The following is a 25,431-nucleotide window of genomic DNA, read 5'->3' as shown; positions in this document are numbered from 1 at the left end:
TAGCAGAAAGCCTTTACAGAAGTACTGGCAACAGAGCTGCAGACTTTATGCAGGAGCCTGGCATTGCATCCATGATCCACTGATTGCGGGTGCAATGCTCTGCAGGCTCCTGTGAAAAAAGTAATGAATGCACATTTTTTTTCCTGACAAAATATGTGCATTTATTAATATTTTCAAAAAGGTAAACTTAGCCCTTAATGTATATGTGAACCCTTACCTTGTAAAAACTCATTTGTGTGTATATATAAAAACATCATAATTACCTTTTTTTAAATTGGTTATAAGTGATCACATAATCTCTGTTCTAAACTGCATAAGGGGCATATAGAGGTAGGGGTGGAGAAACAACAAATCTACTGTTCTTCCCAGTAAATGGGTGTGCAGGGGGGCATCAGAAGAAGTCTCATTATTGGAAGACAGGCAGGCTGTATTCCCAGCACAGTCAGAAAATGGACCATGCTGCAATGGATGTGCTCTCATACCTAGCGTGGTCAGTTTTAAATAGGAAATCAGGGGAGTGGCTAGATCACCAGGTATTTTACACAAAGGAAGCAAAACAAAGAGAACTGGATATTTGTTAACACAAATGCTACATGCTACAACATGTACATATCAGGAACACAGAATTTTGGGGTAACTATGCTATGTAAAAGGGGACATTCACAAATACTTGTATAAAGTAGTAAGTTATTCCAGTTTAATTGCAAAGTGCATTAAAGCACACCTGTTGCTTTTTTACCTGCATGAGCAAAACACGTGTTTGCTTTAACTTAGTAAGTTAATGGATGTATCAAGGTCTACAACAGCCTATATGGTTGTATTTTAGGTAGCACAAGGCTCCATAAATATGTAAGAACCTCTAGCTACACAGTGCAAAAACAAGACCTATGCCACTATACTGTAGTATAGCATTCTTTCAAAATTCAAGTATAACTTTTTGATTACTTGGCCCTTTCAACAGTTTTATAAAATTTTCAAGACTTGTCAGTGTGTACACTGAGTGTTTTAAGGTGTTTTTCTAAGTGTATTTTTTTTCCAGGCATTTTTTTATCATTTCTTTGTGCAGATTCGCAAATATTTTAGGTGTTTTCATTTAGGCATTTTTGCTGTGGCCAATAGAAACCTGTGTAAGGTGAGGGGTGATGCTAGAAAAGGGGAGGGGATCTGCTATTTGAGCTGAAAATGCCTGTAAAAACACACATTTCACACTGTTTAGGTGTTTTTCATTGAAATTTATGGGGACAAAAAAAAAAAACTCAAATCTGCCTGAAAAGTAGCTCATTGACTTTTTGGGGTTAAAGGCGACAAAATGCTCAAATGTGAACAGGGGTCATTGAAATTAATGAGATTTTGCTTGTTGAGTCTTTCTGTGTGCCAATCTTCAAGCTGAAAAACACTCAAGTATGAATGGGGTTTCAAAGTATTAGTGGCTGCTTTTGCTGCAAACTGGGCAGCTAATTTACAACAAAAATGACTGACAGCAAAAATATGCTTGACTGCTTTTGGCAATAATATTCCCATTCTTTATTTGTAAGAAACGGAAAACATTCAGTTTTGGTATGGTGGATGGCAATAAAAAAAACAATCATTTTCCAATCTACAAAACCAAACACACTCTGCTTCACCATTATTTTAGATTTCTAGAGTCAAATTTTTATTTTTTCTCTTGTAACATATTTATAAAATGTTAAATTTGTTTTTATTAATTTCATTAAATCAGAGGCAAAATGGCAAAGCTGTTAAGGGAAAGTGAAGTTATTTAATTCATGTCAATACTGAATATAAAATACATTCTCTCCTTGAAAATGCGTATTGTGTATGAGAGGTAAACCATTGTTTAGTGGTTAACAGAAAATACAACTGTATACAACAGAGAAAGAAAATGACTTCTCACCTTAAAATGGCTGCTATAGCAAAATACAGGTAACTGACGCTGTCAACAATGATATATTACTCTCCGGTGTTTTTGAAGTCTCATAATAATGTATGAAAATAACATAAAAATGTATAGACCGTGAAAACATACATTATTTAATAGCCTTATTAAAAAGAGTGTAAAGTGTTGCCTGGATATAATATAACCAAATGTCAGCATTTACAAATCTCTCACGTAAGAACACATTTGACCTTTGCTTTAAAGTAAATGACTGCTAAACCTACAATGATTTCACATTTTACTGAAATGTAATGTCAAGTTTATAACACTGCAATTGCAGTTACATGAGGCATATGTGATAACCAGAGCAAAAGAAAACATGACTACCACCTTTATAAACCAATCAGCATATACAGCTGTGGCCAAAATTTTTGAGAATGACACAAATATTGTCATAAAGTCTGATGCCTCAGTTTTGATGATGGCAATTTGCATATACTCCAGAATGTTATGAAGAGTGATGAGATGAATTGCAATTAATTGCAAAGTCCCTCTTTGCCATGAAAATTAACTTAATCCCCCCCACAAAAGGACCAGCTGACATAATTTCAGTGATTCTCTCGTTAACACAGGTGTTAGTGTTGACGAGGACAAGGCTAGAAATCACTACATAATGCAGATTGAGTTAGAATAACAGACTGGGAGCTTTAAAGGAGGGTGGTGCTTGACATCATTGTTCTAATGTTACCTGCAATGAAACACGCAGTCATCATTGCTTTGTACAAAATGTGATTTACAGGAAAAGATACTGCTGCTACTAACATTGCACCTAAATCAACCATTTATCAGATCAAGATCTTCAAGGAGAGAAGTTCAATTATGAAGATGGCTTCAGGGCACCCAGAAAAGTCCAGCAAGTGCCAAGATCTTCTCCTACAGTTGATTCAGCTGTGGGATTAGGGCACGACCAGTGCAGAACTTGCTCTGGAATGGCAGCAGGCAGGTGTGAATGCATCTACACGAACAGTAAGATGAAGACTTTTGGAGGATGGCCTGGTGCCAAGAAGGGCAGCAAAGAAGCCACTTCACTCCAGGAAAAACATCAGGGACAGACTGATATTCTGCAAAAGATACAGTGATTGGACTGCTGAGGACTGGGGTAAAGTCATTTTCTCTAAAGAATACCTATTCCGGTTGTTTGGGGCATTCAGAAAAAACCTTGTCTGGAGAAGAAAAGGTGAGAGCTACCATCAGTCCTGTGTCATGCCAACAGTAAAGCATCCTGAGACCATTCATGTGTGGGGTTGCTTTTTAGCCAAGAAAGTGGGCTCATTCACAATTTTGCCTAAGAAAACAGCCATGAATAAAAAAAATGGTACAAAAACTTCTCCCAACCATTCAAGAACAATTTGGTGGCCAACAATGTATTTGCCAGCATGATGGAGCACCTTGCAATAAGGCAAAAGCGATAACCAAGTGGCTTGGGGAACAAAACATTGATATTTTGGGTCCATGACCAGGGAACTCGCCAGACCTTAATCTCATTAAGAACTTGTGGTCAATCCTCAAGAGGCGAGTGAACAAAAAAACTCCCCAAAATGTGCTGCCATTCGTCAGGATGTGGCCCAAAAGTTGATTGACAGCATGTCAGGGCGAAATGCTATTGAAAAAGAAGAGTCAACATAGCACATATTGACTTGAATAAACTTATTGACAATTACATTAAAAGCCTTTGACACTTATGAAATGCTTGTAATATACCATAGTAACATCTGACAAAAAGTTCTAAAACCACTGAAGGAGCAGATTTTATGAAAATGTATATTTGTGTCATTCTCAAAACATTTGGCTATGGCTGTACATGTGATATTTTTGACATTTTGAACAGTCCATTTTTTAGTACAAGCTTTTAGAAGATCCACTCCCTTCATGCAGTTAAAGCAGTAACACCGATGAATAGGAGTTTTAGCAAAATGCTAAAACAGATTTTGAAATTAGGATAACAGTTAGGGGACAGTGGAAATACAGGGTAATCAAACTGAGCTTGCGGTCTTCTCCTGCATTGTAAACTGAGCTGGGCATATGCAGCTTAGTTTACAGCACCGGGGCGGTCTCTGTGTGCAGAAATGTTGGCCTCCTGCATATGCGCAGGAGTGAAATCATCTAGCAGAAACCAATAAAGACAGTTTTTTTTTTTAGGAACAAAAATATTTGAATTAAGAATGATAGTTTTAATTGTAACAAAATATAGTGGACACAATGTCAACGCACTGCTTGGCCCAGTAGATGGGGTAAATCTTGCAAAAGCTTGTCCTGTTAATGAAAATAAAAAAGTATCAGTTAGGGCTCATGCACACTGCACCTCAAATAAGCTGCTCCTACAGGCTTTTGAGCTTTTTGGAGCTCTTTTTTTTTTCTGCCTGGAAACTCCCCTCTGTGTTAGCCAGTGTCTATGCACACCACGGCTCTTTCAGAAGTTTGCAGGCGTATGCTCTTACAGGCAGACCCCCCCCCCCACACACACACCAATCTTGTGTTTTTTAGAGAAACTGTCGAGCAGAAGAGACACCTGAGTGCCCAAAAACACATGAAAAAGCATGAAAAAGCCTGAAAATGTACACAAGAAAAAAAAGGAAAAAAAGAGCTGAGGGGAGGGTTTGTGAAACAAAAATGCTCATGCTCACAAAATCTCAATAAAAAAAGTGCAAAATAGCACAAAAAAGCACAAGCTTCTTCAAGATTTTAGGCAGAGAAATAAAAGCTCAAATGCCTGTTAAAGCAATTTTTTTTATCTGCAGTGTGCATGAGCCCTTACAGTACTTAACTGTGTTGTTAAACATGCACTTATAAGGCCCCTTTCACATGGGGTGTATTACATGCGGAATCTGGGGACCAGCTCACAGATATCCTGCTGATCAGAGCAGATGACGCATCCTTTTCTGCTCAGTTTCTGCAGAGCGGACATGGACAAAGCCCGTTCTGCTCAATGGGCGGCTGGGAGTAAATGATCTCCATCTGTCCGTTTACACCCGACTACCCTCTGATCTGATCAAAAAGATTCACATTTTTTTTTTTTTGTGAACTAGATCGGACCCAGTGGAAGGGGAGAGTAAATTGATGCAAGTCTGTTTACACATGTTTGTCCATAGGGATCCATGCACAATCCCATCACATCTCCCTGAAAAACTGACAGGTTGACCTGATCGGATCGCCCGTGTGAAAGAGGCCTTCAGCTATATTCACCTTTAAGCCACTTTCACACACGTGGACCGTTCAGGCTCGTGTAACATCCGATCCGCTCCTCTAGCGATCCCCAGTGTCCATCAAAAACGGACATTATGTGTGAAAGAGCCCTAAGGTTGTATTATGCAACTTTCTTTGGGAAAGCCTAATACACAACATGTTTCTATAAGAACTATGTGTTTGCCACTGTGATGGCCATAAATAAAAATTAGGGGCAAGAAAAAGTTTAAGTGGGGTCCAGAGCAACACTTTATTTTCAAACCTGCGTTAGCAAAATTACCAATGTATATAAGTGGCTTTGAGCAGCACTTTTGTTTTCTCTTTTCATCAGCGCATATGTATTATCACCATTGACAAAGAAATCAGTAGCATGGTAAAGAATTGAACCAGTCTGTCTGTAAAGTGGCAAAATGTCAGCCCTACAGCCATTTACTGTAAAAAAATAAAAAATAATATTCACATTGATACAGTAAACTTGGCTACAATTTCTAGAAATGATATACAGAGTAATTGTAAATAACATAAGCTTGCATGTATGTCAGAACTTTGTGGAGAGTGACATGAAAATGGCTGTCAGTATTGGGTGTGGTTTAGAATATTTAGTAAATATAATGCAGAGCTACACAAATTGAATCATAATGCTATAATCTATTTTAATTAGTCCCATCCCAAAATATTCATATAGTCTCCGAAGGCAACATATGACCGTTGTTTTATGTAATCAGTGTTTTACCAAAAACTTCTCTGTATATTTTTTCCCGTGTCTCTGGAAGAGCGAGCACAGCCTTAATGTCTTTAACTTTGTCCAACAGAGGTTTCAACTCCCTTTGCAAGGCAGTCTGCTTGTTTCCATCATTATATCTCTTGCCTGAAGGAAAGAATAACATTATTGTACGCTGGACATACAGAAAATGTCTGTGATCAACTATACATATATTGTGATTTTTGGCCACACATTTATATATAAAAAATCCATTATGCTTGTCAAAAAATAGATTTTCTTCATGAACAACGGTCATCAAGAAATACTGCATAGTGTCACAATACATTAAAGAACCAGTACAATAATACATAGTGAATATACTGTATCTTCTCTGAGAAACATCCAGCATTGAAATTAGCATAGTCTTTGAAGGGTTGCCACTGCAACATTAGTAGTAATGGAGAAGGGAACTTCGGCTTGAAGTGACAACATTATCCCCATTTATTTATAAATAAAGATGACAGGGCTTTGCCATCTTGTAAGGCCTCTTGGTTGGCCATTCTCTGCTATTTAACAAGGCATAGCAAAAGGCTCCTATTGTTCTTCAAGCTACACAATAAATTCATTGTAGTTCATTGTAGGACTCTTGCCATTTCCCCTTTTTTGTAGTTTGGTTTTACTGCAATGCAAACAGGTTTGTCAGGAAATATCAATAAAAAAATCCATCTGTGTAAATGTTGCCATAGAGGTATACTGTCCACAAATTCCCATCTAACAAGCACCTAGTAGAAAAGTAGGCGTCTCTTTAACCAATAGTTTCAAGTTGAATTTTATTTTTTTGACAACAGAGGCTGAAATTGTTATTTGATATTGTTTTCGATTTTCTCATGAATAATGCCAGGCTCCAGCGAGATCCCATCAATCTGTTTGGCTTTGGTCTGCTGTGTTTCCTCTATGTACTGCTGTACAGCCTTCAGTACTGCATTTTCCACCAGCCTTTTGCTTAAGCTCACCAGCTCAGCATCATCAGGTTCTCGTCCATTCTTATGACCTACACACCACAACAGAAAAAAGCAAGTTCCTAATAAGTTTTAAAAAAAAGTATGGGTTAATCTAAACACCATCAGTCATCGACAGGAATTCTAATCTCAAGTACTAACAGAAATTGCAATGGAATATTTATGGTGAAAATAAGTGACTTCACATAAAAAGTTACCAGTAATATTTACGAGTATGTGTAACAGTAAGTATGCCTGAATCCAGCCGTCACCATGGATTGCCTGGTGTCAGAGAAAACTGCCAGAATTGACACATGCAGATTGCAGAAAAAGGAGAGAGCAGCCAGGTTGCCAGGTGCAATGTATTGGACATACTATATGAGGATTTGCTTGGTTATATTCTGTATTTTATTTGGGTATAAAGCTGTTTTCCTGGAGTTCTGCTTTAATACTTGATCTTTAGTCAAGTGATTACACTTTGGTATACTCTTTCAAAGTCTGCCTAAAAAAAAGCATGCTGAGAGAAAATTATTTGGACCCAATTCAGGCAGAATGAACCATTTTCTTTGTCATCCCTTCCTCAGTTTTAACATGCAGGGGTGCTAATCACTATGAAATATCTTAGGCCCCCGTACACACGGACGGACAGTCCGCTGAAAACGGTCCGCCGGACCGTTTTCAGCGGACATGTCCGCCCGGAGATTTCTGTCTGATGGTTGTACACACCATCAGACAGAAATCCGCGCGTAAACAATACGCGGGGGACGTGACAGCCGCGACAATGACGCGGCGACGTGGGCGGCCTTGAAGTTCAAAGCTTCCACGCATGCGTCGAATCAGTACGACGCATGCGAGGGATGGCGGTCGGTCGGACATGTCCGGTGAGTCTGTACAGACGACCGAACACGTCCGACGGACAGGTTTCCAGCGGACAGATTTCTTAGCATGCTAGGAAATTTTAGTCCGCTGGAAAAAGTCCGCTCGGCCGGGAATCCGGTCCGGTCGGCTGTACACACAACCGGATCTGTCCGCTGAAACTGTCCGTCGGACAAATATCAGCGGACAGATCCGGTCGTGTGTACGGAGTCTTAAAGGTACACAGCCAAAAACATAATGCCTAGCGTGCAGGCAGTGGTACTTACAGTATTTCATCTTTGCTGGGCTGGCATCATTGATCTGGAAACAGATGCCTAGCCCTAAATAATGCCTAAACAAAGAGGTTTTTGACCTTCTGGAGAAAAAGTGGTGAAAGCCATTTTCAGGAATACTGTAGTCACTTTGAGAGGTTACACTTAGCATGCAAGCACTTACCATTAAATATATATATATATATACACCATTAGATCTGATTTTAAAACTAAGAACTTTTGATTACATAATGCTGTATGACTGATATCTACAGTGTATCTGGAAAGTATTCAAAGCACTTCACTTTTTCAACATTTTGTTATGTTACAGCTTTATTCCAAAATGGATTAAATTCATTTGTTTCAACACAATTCTACCAACAATGTGCCATAATGACATGAAAGAAGTTTGTTTGAAATCATTGGAAATTTTTAAAAAATAAATAAAAAAATGTACATAAGTATTCACAGCATTTGCCATGACACTCAAAATTTAGCTCAGGTGCATCCTGTTTCCACTGATCATCCTTGAGATCATATTGAGTTGGCCCACCCTTTGCAGCTATAACAGCTTCAACTCTACTGGTAAAGCTGTCCACAAGGTTTAGGAGTGTGTCTATAGGAATGTTTGACCGTTCTTCAAGAAGTGGATTTGTGAGGTCAGGCACTGATGTGGCAGAGAAGGGCTGGCTCGCATTCTCCACTCTAATTCATCCCAAAGGTGTTCTGTGCGTGTAGAACACCTTTCGGAAGAATTAGAGCAGAGACTGTGCGTGTACAGGCAGAATACTTTTGGTAATATAGTGTATGTCACTGCATACCTGTATGTCAGAGCATATAATCTGTATGTCAAAAAAGGGTATATTTTTACATACCCCTTGAAACTTTCAGTTTGTCACTCTTGGGGTGTGGGCTGATCATAGGTCATTCATCTTGTGGTCATGAATGCTCATCAGTCAATAGATGGTGTTTGACTGGTTTTGATGGACATAAGCCTGGGGGGAATTTTAGTGGGTGGATTTTTAGAAGTCCTGAGGAGCTGAGTAGATCACAGGGCCTGTTGCAAGGTATGTAGCTGACATGGGTGACCATGGGTCAAGTTTACTGGATGAAATTTCAATGTGTTGCTCAAGTCTGGGGTCTGCAAATTGATGCGTTTGGGGACTATAAGCTCTAGGTTTTTGTCAGGTGAAAGGGCCACAATCTACCATTTTAGTAGTATGAGTGACACGGTCTGGTATTTTATTATGTTGAGATTACTTTTTCATAAGTATTGATGTAGTAGTTTTCTTATAACAAAACGTTTTTACATCTGTGTGAAAAGTTTGTATTTTGTCACAAGCAACATAAAGGTCATAATGCCACCAAGCTATCTGCTAATATGTTTTCTCTACAAAACTGACTCTCAAACTCCTTTAACCAGTTAAGCCCCGGACCAATATGCAGCCTAAAGACCCAAGGTGTTTTTACAGTTCGGGACTGCGTCGCTTTAACAGACAATTGCGCGGTCGTGCAACGTGGCTCCCAAACAAAATTGGCGTCCTTTTTCCCCCCACAAATAGAGCTTTCTTTTGGTGGTATTTGATCACATCTGCGGTTTTTAGTTTTTGCGCTATAAACAAAAATAGAGCGACAATTTTGAAAAAAATGCAATATTTTTTACTTTTTGCTGTAATAAATATCCCCCAAAAACATATATAAAAACATTTTTTTTCCTCAGTTTAGGCCGATACGTATTCTTCTACCTATTTTTAGTAAAAAAAATCGCAATAAGCGTTTATCGATTGGTTTGCGCAAAATTTATAGCGTTTACAAAACAGGGGGTAGTTTTATTGCATTTTTATAAAAAAAAATTTTTTTACTACTAATGGCGGCGATCAGCAATTTTTTTCGTGACTGCGACATTATGGCGGACACTTCGGACAATTTTGACACATTTTTGGGACCATTGTCATTTTCACAGCAAAAAATGCATTTAAATTGCATTCTTTATTGTGAAAATGACAGTTGCAGTTTGGGAGTTAACCACAGGTGGCGCTGTAGGAGTTAGGGTGCACCTAGTATGTGTTTACAACTGTAGGGGGGTGTGGCTGTAGGAATGACGTCATCGATTGTGTCTCCCTATAAAGGGGATGACACGATCGATGCGCCGCCATAGTGAAGCACGGGGAAGCCGTGTTTACATACGGCTCTCCCCGTTCTTCAGCTCCGGGGAGCGATCGCGACGAAGCGGCTATAAACAAATAGCCGCGCCGTGGTCCCGGATCGCTCCCCGAGTGGACCCGACCTCCGCATGTAGCGGGGGGGGTCCCGATCGGACCCCCCACCCGCTAATAGGCAAGGACGTACATGTACGCCCATGTGCCTGTACGTGCCATATTGTGGACGTATATGTACATGCGGGGGTCGGGAACTGGTTAAGATTCTAAAGCCGATTTATTTTCAGAAGGTAATGCAGGTCAAATATGGGTCAAATTACAAATTAATTTTCATTTGAAAATCAGAAATATTATGCGCTTTGTAATCCGATTTCAAAATCCGACTAACCAAGCCTTTAATTTCACCTCATATTGCAACTTAAAAGGAATTTCATGGCTAGGAGTCTTTCCAGGTCACAGCTCGTGCACATTTTTTGACTAGATTTCTCGCACAATTCTCCCATCATTGATTAGAAATTACTTAGTTTTTCTATAAATTTTTCAACATGCCTGATCACTCAAATTCGATGGCCGCACGAAAAATCGTTGGGAAACATGTATGTATTGCAAAAAAATAGGTGCATTCTCAACTGCCCACATCCACTTTGTGGATATGACAGCCTTCATTCTTTTGGAGAAAGTTAAGGAGTGTATGCAGGAAATTGTATCAGCTCAGAAGACAGGGGCACAGTAATGCTGGAACAGAAAAGGGCCTCAAACTGTTGTCACAAGGTTAACCACTTAACCCCCGGACCATATTGCTGGTCAAAGACCAGGCCACTTTTTGCGATTCGGCACTGCGTCGCTTTAACTGACAATTGCGCGATCGTGCGACGTGGCTCCCAAACAAAGTTGGTGTCCTTTTTTCCCACAAATAGAGATTTATTTTGGTGGTATTTGATCACCTCTGCGGTTTTTATTTTTTGCGCTATAAACAAAAATTAGAGCGACAATTTAAAAAAAAAAATGAATATTTTTTACTTTTTGCTATAAGATAATATTCCCCAAAAATATAGCGTTTACAAAATAGGGGATAGTTTTATGGCATTTTTCTTAATATTTTTATTTTACTAGTAATGGTGGCGATCAGCGATTTTTATCGGTACTGCGACATTATGGCGGAGACTTCGGACACTTTTGACACATTTTTGGGACCATTGGCATTTTTATAGCGATCAGTGCTATAAAAATGCATTGATTACTATAAAAATGCCACTGGCAGTGAAGGGGTTAACACTAGGGGCGAGCCAGGGGTTAATCATGTTCCCTGGGTGTGTTCTAACTGAAGGGGGGTGGACTGACATGGGGAAATGACAAATCGCTGTTCATACATTGTATGAACAGACGATAGGTAATTTCTCCCCCTGACAGGACCGGGAGCTGTGTGTTTACACACACAGCTCCCGATTCTCACTCTGTAACGAGCGATCGCGGGTGCCCGGCGGTGATCACTTTCCGCCGAGCACGCGCGTTGGTATTAGGGGCGAGTGCGCATCCCCTTATTGGCTGCTCGGCGAGGTGACGTATAGCTACGTGCCCTCGCCCAGCAGAGCCGACCTGCCGCCGTATAACTGCGGCGGCTGGTCGGCAAGCAGTTAAAGTGTAAGTTCGTCTTCTCAGAAAAAATGAAAAAGTGAACGAACCCACACAAATGGTCACAAGCCGGCGCTGACTAATCAAAAGTGATCTGATCTACCCTGATAGCCCTAAAGAAAGAAGGGGAGGAATACTGGGGATTTAAAATACCCTGACCACACTGGCTGTGTGGGCACTTTTGGCCCATCAGGGAGTACAGCATAGACTGGGGGGGTTGGGGAGGTGGGGTGTAGGGTGTCTATAGTAGAATTTTTGCTGAAAAGGTTAATTTATAATTTAAGGCTCCGTTTATATATATACGTTTTCACAGATACATTTTGAACCGCGTTCTTAACCACTTCCGGACCGCCCACTGTATATATACCATGTTTCCCCGAAAAAAAGCCCTACCCCAAAAGTAAGACCTAGTGTGATTATCAGGATGGGCTGCAATATAGCCCTACCCCGAAAATAAGCCCTAGTAAATTTCATTAAAAATCCTGTAATCTGTTTTGTAAAACTGGGGCAGTGACTGTTTGTTGCTATATTAAAAATCCCTTGTTTACACCCGCCGCATGTCCACTTCTCTTCTACCAGCTGACGACTGCTGCCCTCCCTCTTCAGTTCACGGAGCGGGCTGACATCAGAGCAAATATCGGCTCTTCTTTCCTCCCCTCCGATGTCGCCCGCCCCTCCCTCTTTAGTTCACGGAGCGGGCTGACAGAGAGAATCTCGGCTATTCTCTTTCCTCCCCCCCTCCCTGTTGATGTCGCCCGCCCCTCCCTCTTCAGTTCATGGAGCGGGCTGACATCAGCGACACTCTCGGCTTGACTCTTTCCTCCTCTCCTCAGAGAAGACTAGGGAGCTGTTATAAAAGGTACTTTTTATAAAACTGTAGGCACACTGCACCATATACCAGTAAAACAGACTACATAATGTCATAATGATTAAAAAAAACTTTCTCCTGACCTGACAATGAGGGGGGGGGGGGGGGGGGGTCAGGGGAGGAGAAGACAGAGGAGATAGAAAATGTGTATAAAACATTTTATTGATTTATTTCATGCTTTAAAGGAACAGGTATTTGTTTTCAAGGGATACAACCACTTTAAGACTGTCAGCTAGACAGACTTGAGACTTATTGCACACTTGATATGTATACAGTGTTAATACAGTAGATAAATAAGCCCTACCCCGAAAATAAGCCCTAGTGTGTTTTTTGAAGCCAAAATGAATACAAGACCTGGTCTTATTTTGGGGGAAACACAGTATATATATATATATATATATATATATATATATATATATATATATATATCGGCACTTTGAAGATGGATATCTCCGTTATGGCAGCTGCTAGCTGCCAGCTGCCATAACCCATTTGCCACGAGATCACCGTTATTGGTGGTGGGAGAGGGGCCGATCGGGTCCTCTCTCCTGCTTGGTATGGATACGAGTGGGGGGAAGATTTCCTCCACCCGTCTCCATACCATAGCAGGGCAGAAGCGACGTCAAAACGTCACTTTCGCCCATAGCTCTTAAAGGCCCATTTTAATTTTTTTTTCAAATGACAAAATATTTTTTCTATTGCATTTTAGTTGAAATATGAGATCTGAGGTCTTTTTGACCCCAGATCTCATATTAAAGTAGACCTGTCGTGCCTTTTTCTATGTCTATGTTTACATTCCTTGTAATAGGAATAAAAGTGATATTTTTTTTTAAAACAGTGTAAAAAATAAAAATTAAAGGTAAATCAAATAAGAAAAAAAAACTGATGAGCTCGCCATTTTATTCTCTAGGGTGTTAGAAAAAAAATGTATAATGTTTAGGTAATTTAGCAAAAAAAATTGTTTTTAACGTGTAAACATATCTGAAAAAGAGGCTTGGTCCTTAAGTGGTTAATGTAGTCGATTCACACATGTGTGGGGTGGCCACGGTGAGGTTTTAAAAAGAGTCATGTGCGTTTTTCAGTCTGGTTGGGGTGCAATTTTTAGGTAAAAACTTGCACTTGAATTGCACCTGAATTGGTAAACAGAAATGCACTGGACTACCGCGGCTGCATACATATGAACGGAGCCTAAATTGCACAACTGTCTAAAATGCCTTTGTATGTTGGCTACACAAATATTACATGATCCCTGTCTACCAGTATAACTGTGGATGTTAAATATCTTTAGAAAATACAGAAACATATTGTTTTCAATCAGACAGATACAGTGGGGCAAAAAGGTATTTAGTCAGCGACCAATTGTGCAAGTTCTCCCACTTCAAAAGATGAGAGAGGCCTGTAATTGTCATCATAGGTATACCTCAACTATGAGAGACAAAATGTGGAAATAAATCCAGACAATCACATTGTCTGATTTGGAAAGAATTTATTTGCAAATTATGGTGGAAAATACGTTTTTGGTCACCAACAAACAAGCTAGATTTCTGTCTCTCACAGACCTGTATCTTCTTCTTTAAGAGGCTCCTCTGTCCTCCACTCATTATCTGTATTAATGGCACCTGTTTGAACTTGTTATCAGTATAAAAGACACCTGTCCACAACTTCAAACAGTCACACTCCAAACTCCACTATGGTGAAGACCAAAGAGCTGTTGAAGGACACCAGAAACAAAATTGTAGACCTGCACCAGGCTGGGAAGACTGAATCTGCAATAGGCAAGCAGCTTGGTGTGAAGAAATCCACTGTGGAAGCAATAATTAGAAAATGGAAGACATACAAGACCACTGATAATTTCCCTCGATCTGGGGCTCCACACAAGATCTCACCCCGTGGGGGTCAAAATGATCAGAAGAACAGTGACCAAAAATCCCAGAACCACACGGGGGGGGGGCTAGTGAATGACCTGCAGAGAGCTGGGACCAACGTAACAAAGCTACCATCAGTAACACACTACGCTGCCAGGGACTCAGATCCTGCACTGCCAGACGTGTCCCCCTGCTTAAGCCAGTACATGTCCGGGCCCGTCTGAAGTTTGCTAGAGAGCATTTGAATGATCCAGAAGGGGATTGGGAGAATGTCATATGGTCAGACAAACAAAAGTAGAACCGTTTGGTAGAAACACAACTTGTCGTGTTTGGAGGAGAGAGAATGCTGAGTTGCAACCAAAGATCACCATACCTACTGTGAAACATGGGGGTGGCAACATCATGCTTTGGGGCTGTTTCTCTGCAAAGGGAACAGGACGACTGATCCGTATATATGAAAGAATGAATGGGGCCATGTATCGTGAGATTTTGAGTGCAAACCTCCTCCCATCAGCAAGGGAATTGAAGATGAAACGTGGCAGGATCTTTCAGCATGACAATGATCCCAAACACAATGCCCGGGCAACGAAGGAGTGGCTTTGTAAGAAGCATTTCACAGGCCTGGAGTGGCCTAGCCAGTCTCCAGATCTCAACCCCATAGAAAACCTTTGGAGGGAGTTGAAAGTCCGTGTTGCCCAGCGACAGCCCCAAAACATCACTGCTCTAGAGGAGATCTGCATGGAGGAATGGGCCAACATACCAGCAACAGTGTGTAACAACCTTGTGGAGACTTACATAAAATGATTGACCTCTGTCATTGCCAACAAAGGATATATAACAAAGTATTGAGATGAACTTTTGATATTGACCAAATACTTATTTTCCACCATAATTTGCAAATAAATTATTTCCAAATCAGACACCATAGTGGAGTTTGGAGTGTGACTGTTTGAAGTTGTGGACAGGTGTCTTTTATACTGATAACAAGTTCAAACAGGTGCCATTAATACAGATAATGAGTGGAGGACAGAGGAGCCTCTTAAAGAAGAAGATACAGGTCTGTGAGAGACAGAAATCTAGCTTGTTTGTTGGTGATCAAAAACTTATTTTCCACCATAATTTGCAAATAAATTCTTTCCAAATCAGACAATGTGATTGTCTGGATTTGTTTCCACATTTTGTCTCTCATAGTTGATCTATCCCTATGATGACAATTACAGGCCTCTCTCATCTTTTTAAGTGGGAGAACTTGCACAATTGGTGGCTGACTAAATACTGTTTTGCCCCACTGTAGGGGTTTATTTACTAAAGCTGGAGAGTGCAAAATAAGTCTCACTTCTGCATAAAAACCAATCAGATTTCAGTTACTTGTGCAGGTGGTCCACAATAAAACAGGGCATACGAAACAGATCCTTGGATGGGGTTCTGCTGATTTTTGTTCTGGAGGTCGGAACACTTGTAGTAAAGAAATGTACATCCTTCAGCTGCCTGACATACTGAAGAGCAGTCCTAAATAGCGAATAATCAACACCTTCTTGTGAGCTATAAATATGGGGTGACATGGGTTGGGAATATAGGGGGGTGGTCAACATGCTAGAGTGGAATTTGTGGAAAAATGTTCATCATATGGAAAAAGGGGGGGGGGGTGTGGCTGTGGAACTGGGCAGGGATGTTTGGGTATAGGAGCAGAAGGATCCAATGATGGACATTGCAACAACACACAAATGTTAATCTAGAAAATTCATGTACAGCTTATTGGCAACATCAGTAGTTTAAGTGACAAAATACAAACTTTTCACACGGATGTAAAAGCATATTGTTGCGAGTAAGAAAACTACTACATCAATACTTATCTTGAAAAAGTAATCTCCACCTAATAAAATAAAAGACAGTGTCACTCATACTTCAAAACCATTTTGCTAACCTGCAATAACAGGAACCAAATGATAAAACTAAAGGTCATAATGGTCTGTATAGGTTTGTCTGATGACAGCTTAACATTTACTTGGAAAAAATCGAAGCACTAAAATGTTACAAACAGTGCTCTAGAGAGCTCAGAAATGCCACTGTTTGTGTGACATTATCCACTCCTGTTTATTGCTAAAACAGGGAGGTCTAAAACAGCACATTCAACAGAATGAGTAAGCCGTATGAATAAGCAAAACTTTATGAAACAAATCTGATGTTTAAATGCAATCATTCTAATTCAAAATGTCAAAAAGGTCAGTGACACTAAAAGACATGCCAAAAAAAATTGTTAAAAGGGCATAACAATTGCCAAGTACATTACCTGTAACATATGTGTCCTTATTACCATTGGATTATGGAAAATATCACTGACATTATAAAATTATCAATCTCAGATTAAGAAATGGCATAGCTGTTTTAATAATCTATCTGAGCAAATCCCTCAGAAAGAAAGTATGGTGCAGGTCTTAACAACATTGGTATTCCCAAGTATGAGGACATAAGCAGTGATGACGAGACCACAGCGCGTGAATGAACCTGACGACCCCCACCTTGGTGTATGTAGTAAGTGAGCCCAAGTAACCTGCAAAGTAATTAAAATGGAATTCTCAGGGCTAGTGTACCATGGTGGGTAGTCGTACAGGTGGAATTAAATTAACATGCATTGTATGATGTATGGTATACAGGCGAGAAGATTGTGCTCAACAATCATTTAAAAATTAAACCTCAGCCCGTATGGATCTGTAGACATGACAGATACTGAGATGTGAGCACTAGCTAACTGAACCCAGGTACACAAGGAACCTGAGCGAAAAGTAGAATGAGACATACGAAGAAGAAACGGTTACTGGTGTATGCCGTAACTGCATGGCACCGACACACTACGACAGAAACACACTAATGACAAAAACCCGCTAATGACAGAAACCCGCTAATGACAAAACGCGCTACTGACAGCAACCGCTATGACAAAACGCGCTAATGACAGAACCCCTATGACAAAACACGTTAATGACAGACTGCTGTGACAGAAACGACCATGGAAGTGGGGCTACCCAACAATCAGCCCCCCACCTGCTGTAAGTCTCAGCTGGCATGCTCTCCCGGCTCTCAGGGCCATACCAAGTCAGATCAAGCCAAACATGTCCTCACTAGGATTTGCTGAGAATCTGCTGATGGGATGCCAAAGTGCTGCACACATCCTAAATTATGAGCTATTTACATGGTGAAAAGAACCCCAGTTTCTAAGAGCCTATTCAAGTACTATAATCACACAGGTAATTAAGGGCACACTGCTGCTGGTGCATGGCCTGCATCGAGTTCTACCTCAGGTGATGTGTGACAGATTAGGCGGAGGGAAAACTGCTTATATTGGCATTACATTTCTGCCAGACAAGCCATGGCCAAGTAATATTACTCAAAGTGGCCACAAACCTATTTGACCTAAAGGAAGGGCCTCCTGGAAGCCAGACACACTATTCTCAATGCACATGCTCCACACCTTTGAACAATTGAATGAAATGGCATTCTCTGCCACCAACACCCCCCATCCGTCCATTTCAGGACTAAAGCAGGGAGGAGTGAGCGCCCCCCCCCCCCATGATGCCTGCATAAGCACCGGGAGAAGAACTGCCACGATTCCTGCAGCCGACCACCGCTCTGCGAAGAAACAGGAAGTGACGTGCGTCGGCTATAGCCATGAAGACGAGCCGACGCACGATCAAACAGAGAAGGAGGGATATATACCCCTCAGACGACTCCTCCGGCCAGCCTTCTCGCTTATTGGAATTTTTTTTTTACCAAAGACATTTAGCAGAATACAGTGTGGCCTCAATTTAAAAAATAAATTGTATTTTTCATTTTTTTGTATTCAATATGTTTTATAACAGAAATTAAAAAAATATATAATTTTTCTTTCAAAATGTAATTTTGTTTTTGTTTTTATAAAAAAAACTCAATGGTGATCAAATACCACCAAAAGAAAGCTCTATTTGCGAAAAAAAATGTCTTTTGCACAGTGTTGCATAATCTTGCAATTGCCAGTTAAAGTATTGCAGTGCTGAATAGCAAAAAAATGGTCTGGTCATTAAGGGGGTAAAACCTTCCAGAGGTCAAGTAGTTAAAAATGAAAAAAAAAAAAAAACATCTTGGGGTCCCCCTACAATGCATACCAGGCCTTTGGGTCTGGTGTGGATTTTAAGTGGGACCCAATGCCAAAAATACAAAAACAATATGGTGGGAGGTCCTCCCCAAAATCCATACCAAACCTTTATCCAAGCATGTAGCCTGGTAGGCCTCTTTCCCATAACCCTGATCCAGAGGTTGTGGGGGTCTGAGGGTGGGGGGGATTATTGGGATCTGGAAAACCCTTTAACAAGGAGCCCCCAGATATCAGCCACCCATGTTAATGAAAAAAAATGCACCAAAAACACAAGTACATGCATTTTTGGCGAGTTTCCATTGAAGTCTATAGGGAAAAAATCATGCAGTGACCAAACCACAGTATCATAGAACCCTTTTCCAAAAAGGTGTCATGCTGTGCTGCATTGATGTGAATGGGCACTGAGAGAATAATGTGATTTCTATTGTCATGTGATTTTGTGTGAAACAAGTCGCTTTGGAATTCGCTTTATACTGAAATCTGAGGGCTCTTTCAATCACCTATGTATGCAAAGCTCAATGCTGCAATTCACTTATATCACATAAACCTTTGGCCTCAATGCTTACGTGGCTGTTGTGGATTTGATAAGCACGGGGGTTACCTATACATGACAAGCATAGATTCAATACATACTGCTGCACGGAGTGTTTTTGCTTTCTCCCTCTCCTCTTAGAGACAGCACAAGAAATTCAGTCAATAATTAGTCATGTGTTTTGAAGGTGGAGAAGTGCGTTGAATTCAATATTTAATCTCACTGCAGTGTACAGTTAAACACCAGACCCCTGGATTAGACAGAGTATGGGCTAGATTCATAAAGGACATACGACGGCGTATCTTCAGATACGTCGTCGTATGTCTGAATGAGCGCGGTCGTATCTATGCGCCTGATTCATAGAATCAGTTATGCATAGATTTGGCCTAGATACCAGCGGCGTAAGTCTCCTACGCCATCGTATCTTAGGGTGCATATTTACGCTGGCCGCTAGGGGCACTTCCGTAGATTTACGCGTAGAATATTCTAATGAGCTAAATACGCCGATTCAGAAACGTACGTCCGCCCGGCGCATTGATTTACGTCGTTTACGTATGGCTTTTTTTGGCTTAAAGTTACCCCTGCTATATGAGGCGTAGCCAATGCTAAGTATGGACGTCGGGACAGCGTGGAATTTTCCGCCGTTTACGTTGTTTGCGTAAGTCGTACACGAATAGGGCTGTGCGTAAGTTACGTTCACCTCGAAAGCATTGACTATTTGCGACGTGATTTCGAGCATGCGCACTGGGATACGTTCACGGACGGCGCATGCGCCGTTCGTTAGGAGCGTCAATTACGTGGGGTCAAGGCTCATTATAATACAACACGCCCACTGCCTGGAAAATTTGAATTAGGCGGGCTTACGCCGGCCCATTTACACTACGCCACCGTAACTTAGGACGCAAGTTTGTTGTGAATACGGTACCTGCCTCACTAAGTTACGGCAGCGTAGTGTATCTGAGATACGCTGCACCCGCCTAAAGATAGGCAATTCTACCTGAATCTAGCCCTATGTGCCTACTTAGGTGTTAGACATGTGAATCACACATCTTTTATTGAACTAGTAATTTCTGATTTTGCAAACGCTTGATTGTATACATGTTCTTGTTGAAATAGAATGTATAATTAACTGACTTTATTTTTAAGTAGAAATTAACTTTTCTATATGTGTTTTGACATACTTACATTAGCTAACAGTTTGCATAGAGTCACACCCTGCTTCTGCTGAGTCATTGTGGTTAAATTCATGGAACAGCCTGATTGTATAAGCAAAGTCATCTTTTAGCCATTGTTAAAACTAAATTCAGCTGGTTTAAATCTTGATAAGAAAATACTGAGTTTGTAAAATCTTTAGAGACATATGCATTAACACACAGCCCCTCCTATCTTTCTTCTGTATATAAGTCCCTCTGAGAGAATAAACTTTAGAGATCTAATGAACACTTAAATGCTTTCTTGTGTCTCATTGTGATTTCTCACGGAATTCCGGGGGTTACTGAAATTTATCCTGCATTTACCTGAAGTACACCTGGGTGGTGGTATTACCTTTAACACTTGTACTTTGTAGTTCTGTAAAGACACTCCCTTGACCTAGGCCAAGGGTGTTCAACTTTTGGCCCTCCAGCTGTTGCAGAAGTACAAGTCCCATCATGCCTTTGACTTTAGGAGTCATGCATTAACTGTCAGCCTTCAATGCCTCATGGGACTTGTAGTTTTGCAAGAGCTGTAGGGCCACAGGTTGAGCACCCATGACCTAGGCTAACTAGAACAGCACTGTCCATAGGTGGTCAATTTAGGCAAAACCCAGTGAGTTGGCCATAAAAGCCTGCAGCACTTCTTTGTTCAGCAAGAGTTAATTGAATACATTTTCAAATGAGTATTTCTTGAAGTCTCCCTACTTGTCTTAACAGTCAACTGACATAAATGAGAGATGTAAGGCGACGTTACTGTAAATGTTGTGGCTGTTTGTACCATAAAATACAGCCATTTGACTTAACATAATTTTAGGCCTCATGCACACTGTAGCTATCAAACGTCAATTTTACATGCGCTTTTTTTTGCCACCCAAACGCCCCTCTATGTCCATGCACACACAAGCTTTTAGAGGAGTTTAGAAGCAGGGGTGTTTAGGGGCAGAAATCTTAACGCACCAAAATTGCATTTGGGAGCGGAACGTTTTGCAGAAAAAGCACCCAATGCACCTAAACGTGTGTAAACACACCTAAATGCTAGGCATGTTTAGTGCTCGAGTGTTTTGTCATTTCAATGGCCAGAATAAATTAATATTCTGGCCAATGAAATGAATAAATGCCTAATTGCTTGATGCACCTGAATGCAACTAAAAGTGTTTAAAAAAACGCCGCTATTGGCATGTTTTTAAACACTGCTTTTCTCCTCAACAAAATGGTGCCCCATCTGCACACAGACACCAACTACCTGTTTCATGAATGTAAATGAGATGGGTAAAAGATGGCTTAAGCTCCTTTTCTCCACCTGTTGAGAATTCCTCAGATGTGTTTTGCTCTTCTTGGGGCCTCTACAATTAAAGGGTCACTAAAGGAATATTTTTTTTAGCTAAATAGCTTCCTTTACCTTACTGCAGTCCTGGTTTCATGTCCTCATTGCTCGTTTTTTCTCTGATGTTGCTGTAATCCTTCTCTTTTCTGAACACTTCCTGGTTGTCTGTTTCTTGATGAAAAAAGTCATGGGAGCGTTCTCTCTGTGGTCACTAATCAAGGAGGTGTGATTACTGTGTGTCTAAAACCCCTCAACACCAATCAGTTTCGTTTTACAAACCATCACTGCCCTGTATTGGCTCTTTGTCTCTGTTCCTCACAGAAGCATGAAACAGCATGCAAAAACGAAACTGAAACTGTAGGTACATTATATGATTGATTTTTATCTATTTTTAATCATTTTTAAAAGGAATCAGTTAACTATTATGTCTCTATACCCTGTAAACGGTAATTTCAGCAAAAAAATGTTTCTCCTTTACAACTCCTTTAAGCATACCTCCCAACCCACCCGGATTCTGCGGAAACTTCACGCACAGACTGCATCCTCCCGCAGTCCCGCAAAGGGGTTAACTTACCCGCACAGGAAGGAGAAGAAAAAGTTCTGAGGGGAGACATGCGAGGAGAACTGACAGGCTGTGCAGTGGTGAGTAGCAAGTACTTCACATCCATCCACGGCCCCCCCACGATCGTCGCCCCCCCCCACGGCTCAACAACTTTGATCGTCCGCCCTCCCCCCGCTCAACAACTTTGATTGTCTGCCCCCCCCGCTCAACAACTTCGATTGTCCGCCCCCCGCTCAACAACTTCGATTGTCCGCCCCCCCCCCCGCTCAACAAAAAAAAAATGTCCCGCAGTGGAGTTTTAAAATGTTGGGAGGTATGCTTTAAGTCCCAGTCGGACGGATAAGCCAATTCTGGTACCAGCCTTTTCACATGCTGATCTGACTGACACAGGTTTGGAGGGGCAATAAAGCGGTACTCTTTTCAGGAGAAAACTGTTCAGAAGAGCCTAGTGTGCATGAGGCCTTACTCCTCTCCCCCCAGATGCCGTGGGGGATGTTTCATGATGGAGAGCGGGGGAAAGGGCTAGTAAATATGTAAATTACCGCCCCTTCCTTTTCTAAATGTCAATTCAGAATGGAAGAATAGTAAACTGTGTGAATGGGAAGCCACTCAGCACAGATCACTTCCCATTTATTCACTGCCTTGTGTAGCTGAGCCTGCAGAAAGTCATGCGTGGTTGAGCTTTGGGGGTGCATACCCTAATGCAATGGGTTGGGCACACCTATGACTGGAACAAACATACCACCAATGAAGTCTGAATTTTTGTTCTGTGTGTTCGTTCTAGTTCAACACATCTGTAATTGGTAAAGTTCTAGTTGGTGCAGCACAATCGCACCCCTAGAGCCTACATTATTCAAAGCCAAATCAGTAATGGCAGCCCCCATAATTCTATCAGTGCATGAATCTATCTATTGGAGATTGACGGGTGCAGGAGAGAGGGGACGGCGCTCCTACCCCTACTATGGACGCACCGCTATTGCTTAGTAGACAGGGGCACAGTAACGCTGGAACAGAAAAGGGTCTTAAACTGTTGTCACAAAGTTAAAGTGTGAGTTCACCTTTTCAGAAAGAAATGAAAAAGTGAACTAACCCACACAAATAGTCGCACTGACCAATCAAATGTGATTTTGATTTTCTGATCCACCCTGGAAGCAATAAAGAAAGAAGGGTAAGAATAGTGGGGATTTAAAATCCCCGGACCACACTGGGTGTGTGGGCACTTATAGCTTATCCCCCGCAGAGGTGAGTGGAGCGTGGACTGGGGGGAGCTTAGGCAGGTGGGGCATAGGATGTTAATGCACCTTTTAAAGTTTTTGCTGAAAAGGTTAACTTACAATTTAAGGCTCTGTTCACATATATGATAATCGGATGCGTTTTGAAATGCATTATAAATGCAGCCGGTTCACACGCGTTGGGCGGTTTAAAAAAGAGTTCTGTGCATTTTTCAGTCTGGTTCATGTGCATTTCAGGTAAAAAATTGCACTCCCGCGCCTAAATTGCACAACGGTCTAAAATGCCCTTATATGCTGTAGCATTAACAGAACCCTTTACTTGAAACACCTAAACTCAGGACTAAGGAATTTGAAGGGGTATACACATACTTTCAGTTGTACAGGATGAAAATGTTGGCTATACAAAGATTACATGATCCCTGTCTACCAGTAGAAGTGTGGATGTTTAATATATTTAGAGAATGCAGAAAGTATACTGTTTTCAATCAGAGAGTATGGGGTTTATTTACTAAAGCTGGAAAGTGCAAAATCCATCTCACTTCTGCATAGAAACCAATCAGCATTCAGGTTTTATTGCCAAAGCTTAATTGAACAAGCAAATTGGTTTCTCTGCAGAAGCGAGACTGATTTTGCAGCTTTAGTAAATAAACCCCAAACTGTATAGGAAACTTGTAGTGAGATAAGAAAATCAGAAAACCACAATTAGTCTTCATGCATACTAGATTAATCTTAAGCTTCTAGCAGCTATTTATAATATTTATGAGCATTTTTTTTTCTGCCCCCAGAAGCAAATAGTGTCATTCTTTGTGTCCATGCACACTATTGTAGGATAGAAGCATTTTTCAAGCTTTAGCTTCTAGGAGCAGATTTTTTTTATTTATTTTTGTGCATTTTTGAGAGGGGTTTGCCAGCAGAAAAAAATGCTGACAGCTCCTACAAGCACCTAAATGCTACTAAGCACCAGTTTTCAGCATTTTATTTTCTTAGCAGGTGGCTCGTCGGCATCCTTAACAACCAGTAAACAGCTGGTTGTGAAAAAGTAGCTTTGCAAGCCGGCTGCCGCTTTCTTAACAACGGATGACTTAACCACTTCCTTACTGGGCACTTAAACCCCTTCCTGACCAGAGGACTTTTTGCGATTCGGCACTGCGTCGCTTTAACTGACAATTGCGCGGTCGTGCGACGTGGCTCCCAAACAAAATTAACGTCCTTTTTTCCCCACAAATAGAGCTTTCTTTTGGTGGTATTTGATCACCTCTGCGGTTTTTATTTTTTGCGCTATAAACAAAAATAGAGCGACAATTTTGAAAAAAAATAAAATATTTTTACTTTGTTGCTATAATAAATAGCTCAATTTTTTTTTTTACGTTTTTTTTTTATCCTCAGTCTAGGCCGATACGTATTCTACATATTTTTAGTAAAAAAAAAAAAAAAAATCGCAATAAGCGACTGGTTTGCGCAAAAGTTATAGCGCCTACAAAATAAGGGACAGAATTGTTTTTTTTTTTTTTTTTTTTACTAGAAATGGCGGCGATCTGCGATTTTTATTGGGACTGCGACGTTATGGCGGACACATCGGACACTTTTGACACATTTTTGGCGCCATTCACATTTATACTGCAATCAGTGCTATAAATATGCACTAATTACTGTATAAATGCTTTTTTTTACTAGAAATGGCGGCGATCTGCGATTTTTATTGGGACTGCGACGTTATGGCGGACACATCGGACACTTTTGACACATTTTTGGCGCCATTCACATTTATACTGCAATCAGTGCAATAAATATGCACTAATTACTGTATAAATGTGACTGGCAGGGAAGGGGTTAACACTAGGGGGTGAGGAAGGGGTTAAATGTGTACCCTAATTAGTGTTCTAACTGTGGGGGAGGGGGGGTGACTGGGGGGGTGACCGATCTGTGTCTCTATGTACAAGAGACACAGATCCGTCTCCTCTCTCCCCTGACAGCACCGCTGTCTGCGA

General features: G+C 40.9%; 1 protein-coding gene across 3 annotated transcripts in view; it reads right to left on the bottom strand.

The window, feature by feature from the left end:
* Positions 1-1,500: 1,500 nt before the first annotated feature.
* AKAP7 (A-kinase anchoring protein 7) overlaps positions 1,501-25,431 on the bottom strand; it is a 331,984-nt gene continuing 308,053 nt past the window's right edge. For 2 of the 3 annotated variants that reach the window (XM_040350433.1, XM_040350432.1), the window contains exon 8: positions 5,894-6,873. In XM_040350433.1, the coding sequence (XP_040206367.1) occupies positions 6,683-6,873 (191 nt within the window). In that variant the 3' untranslated portion in view covers positions 5,894-6,682. Of the gene's footprint in view, positions 6,874-25,431 lie in introns of all 3 variants that reach the window. The other variant, XM_040350435.1, reaches the window with a different exon arrangement.

The sequence above is a fragment of the Rana temporaria genome, chromosome 4, assembly GCF_905171775.1.
Source record: "Rana temporaria chromosome 4, aRanTem1.1, whole genome shotgun sequence".
NCBI lineage: Eukaryota > Metazoa > Chordata > Amphibia > Anura > Ranidae > Rana > Rana temporaria.
The sequence above is the reverse complement of the archived record's forward strand: the minus strand, read 5'-3'. Positions and strand labels throughout refer to the sequence as shown.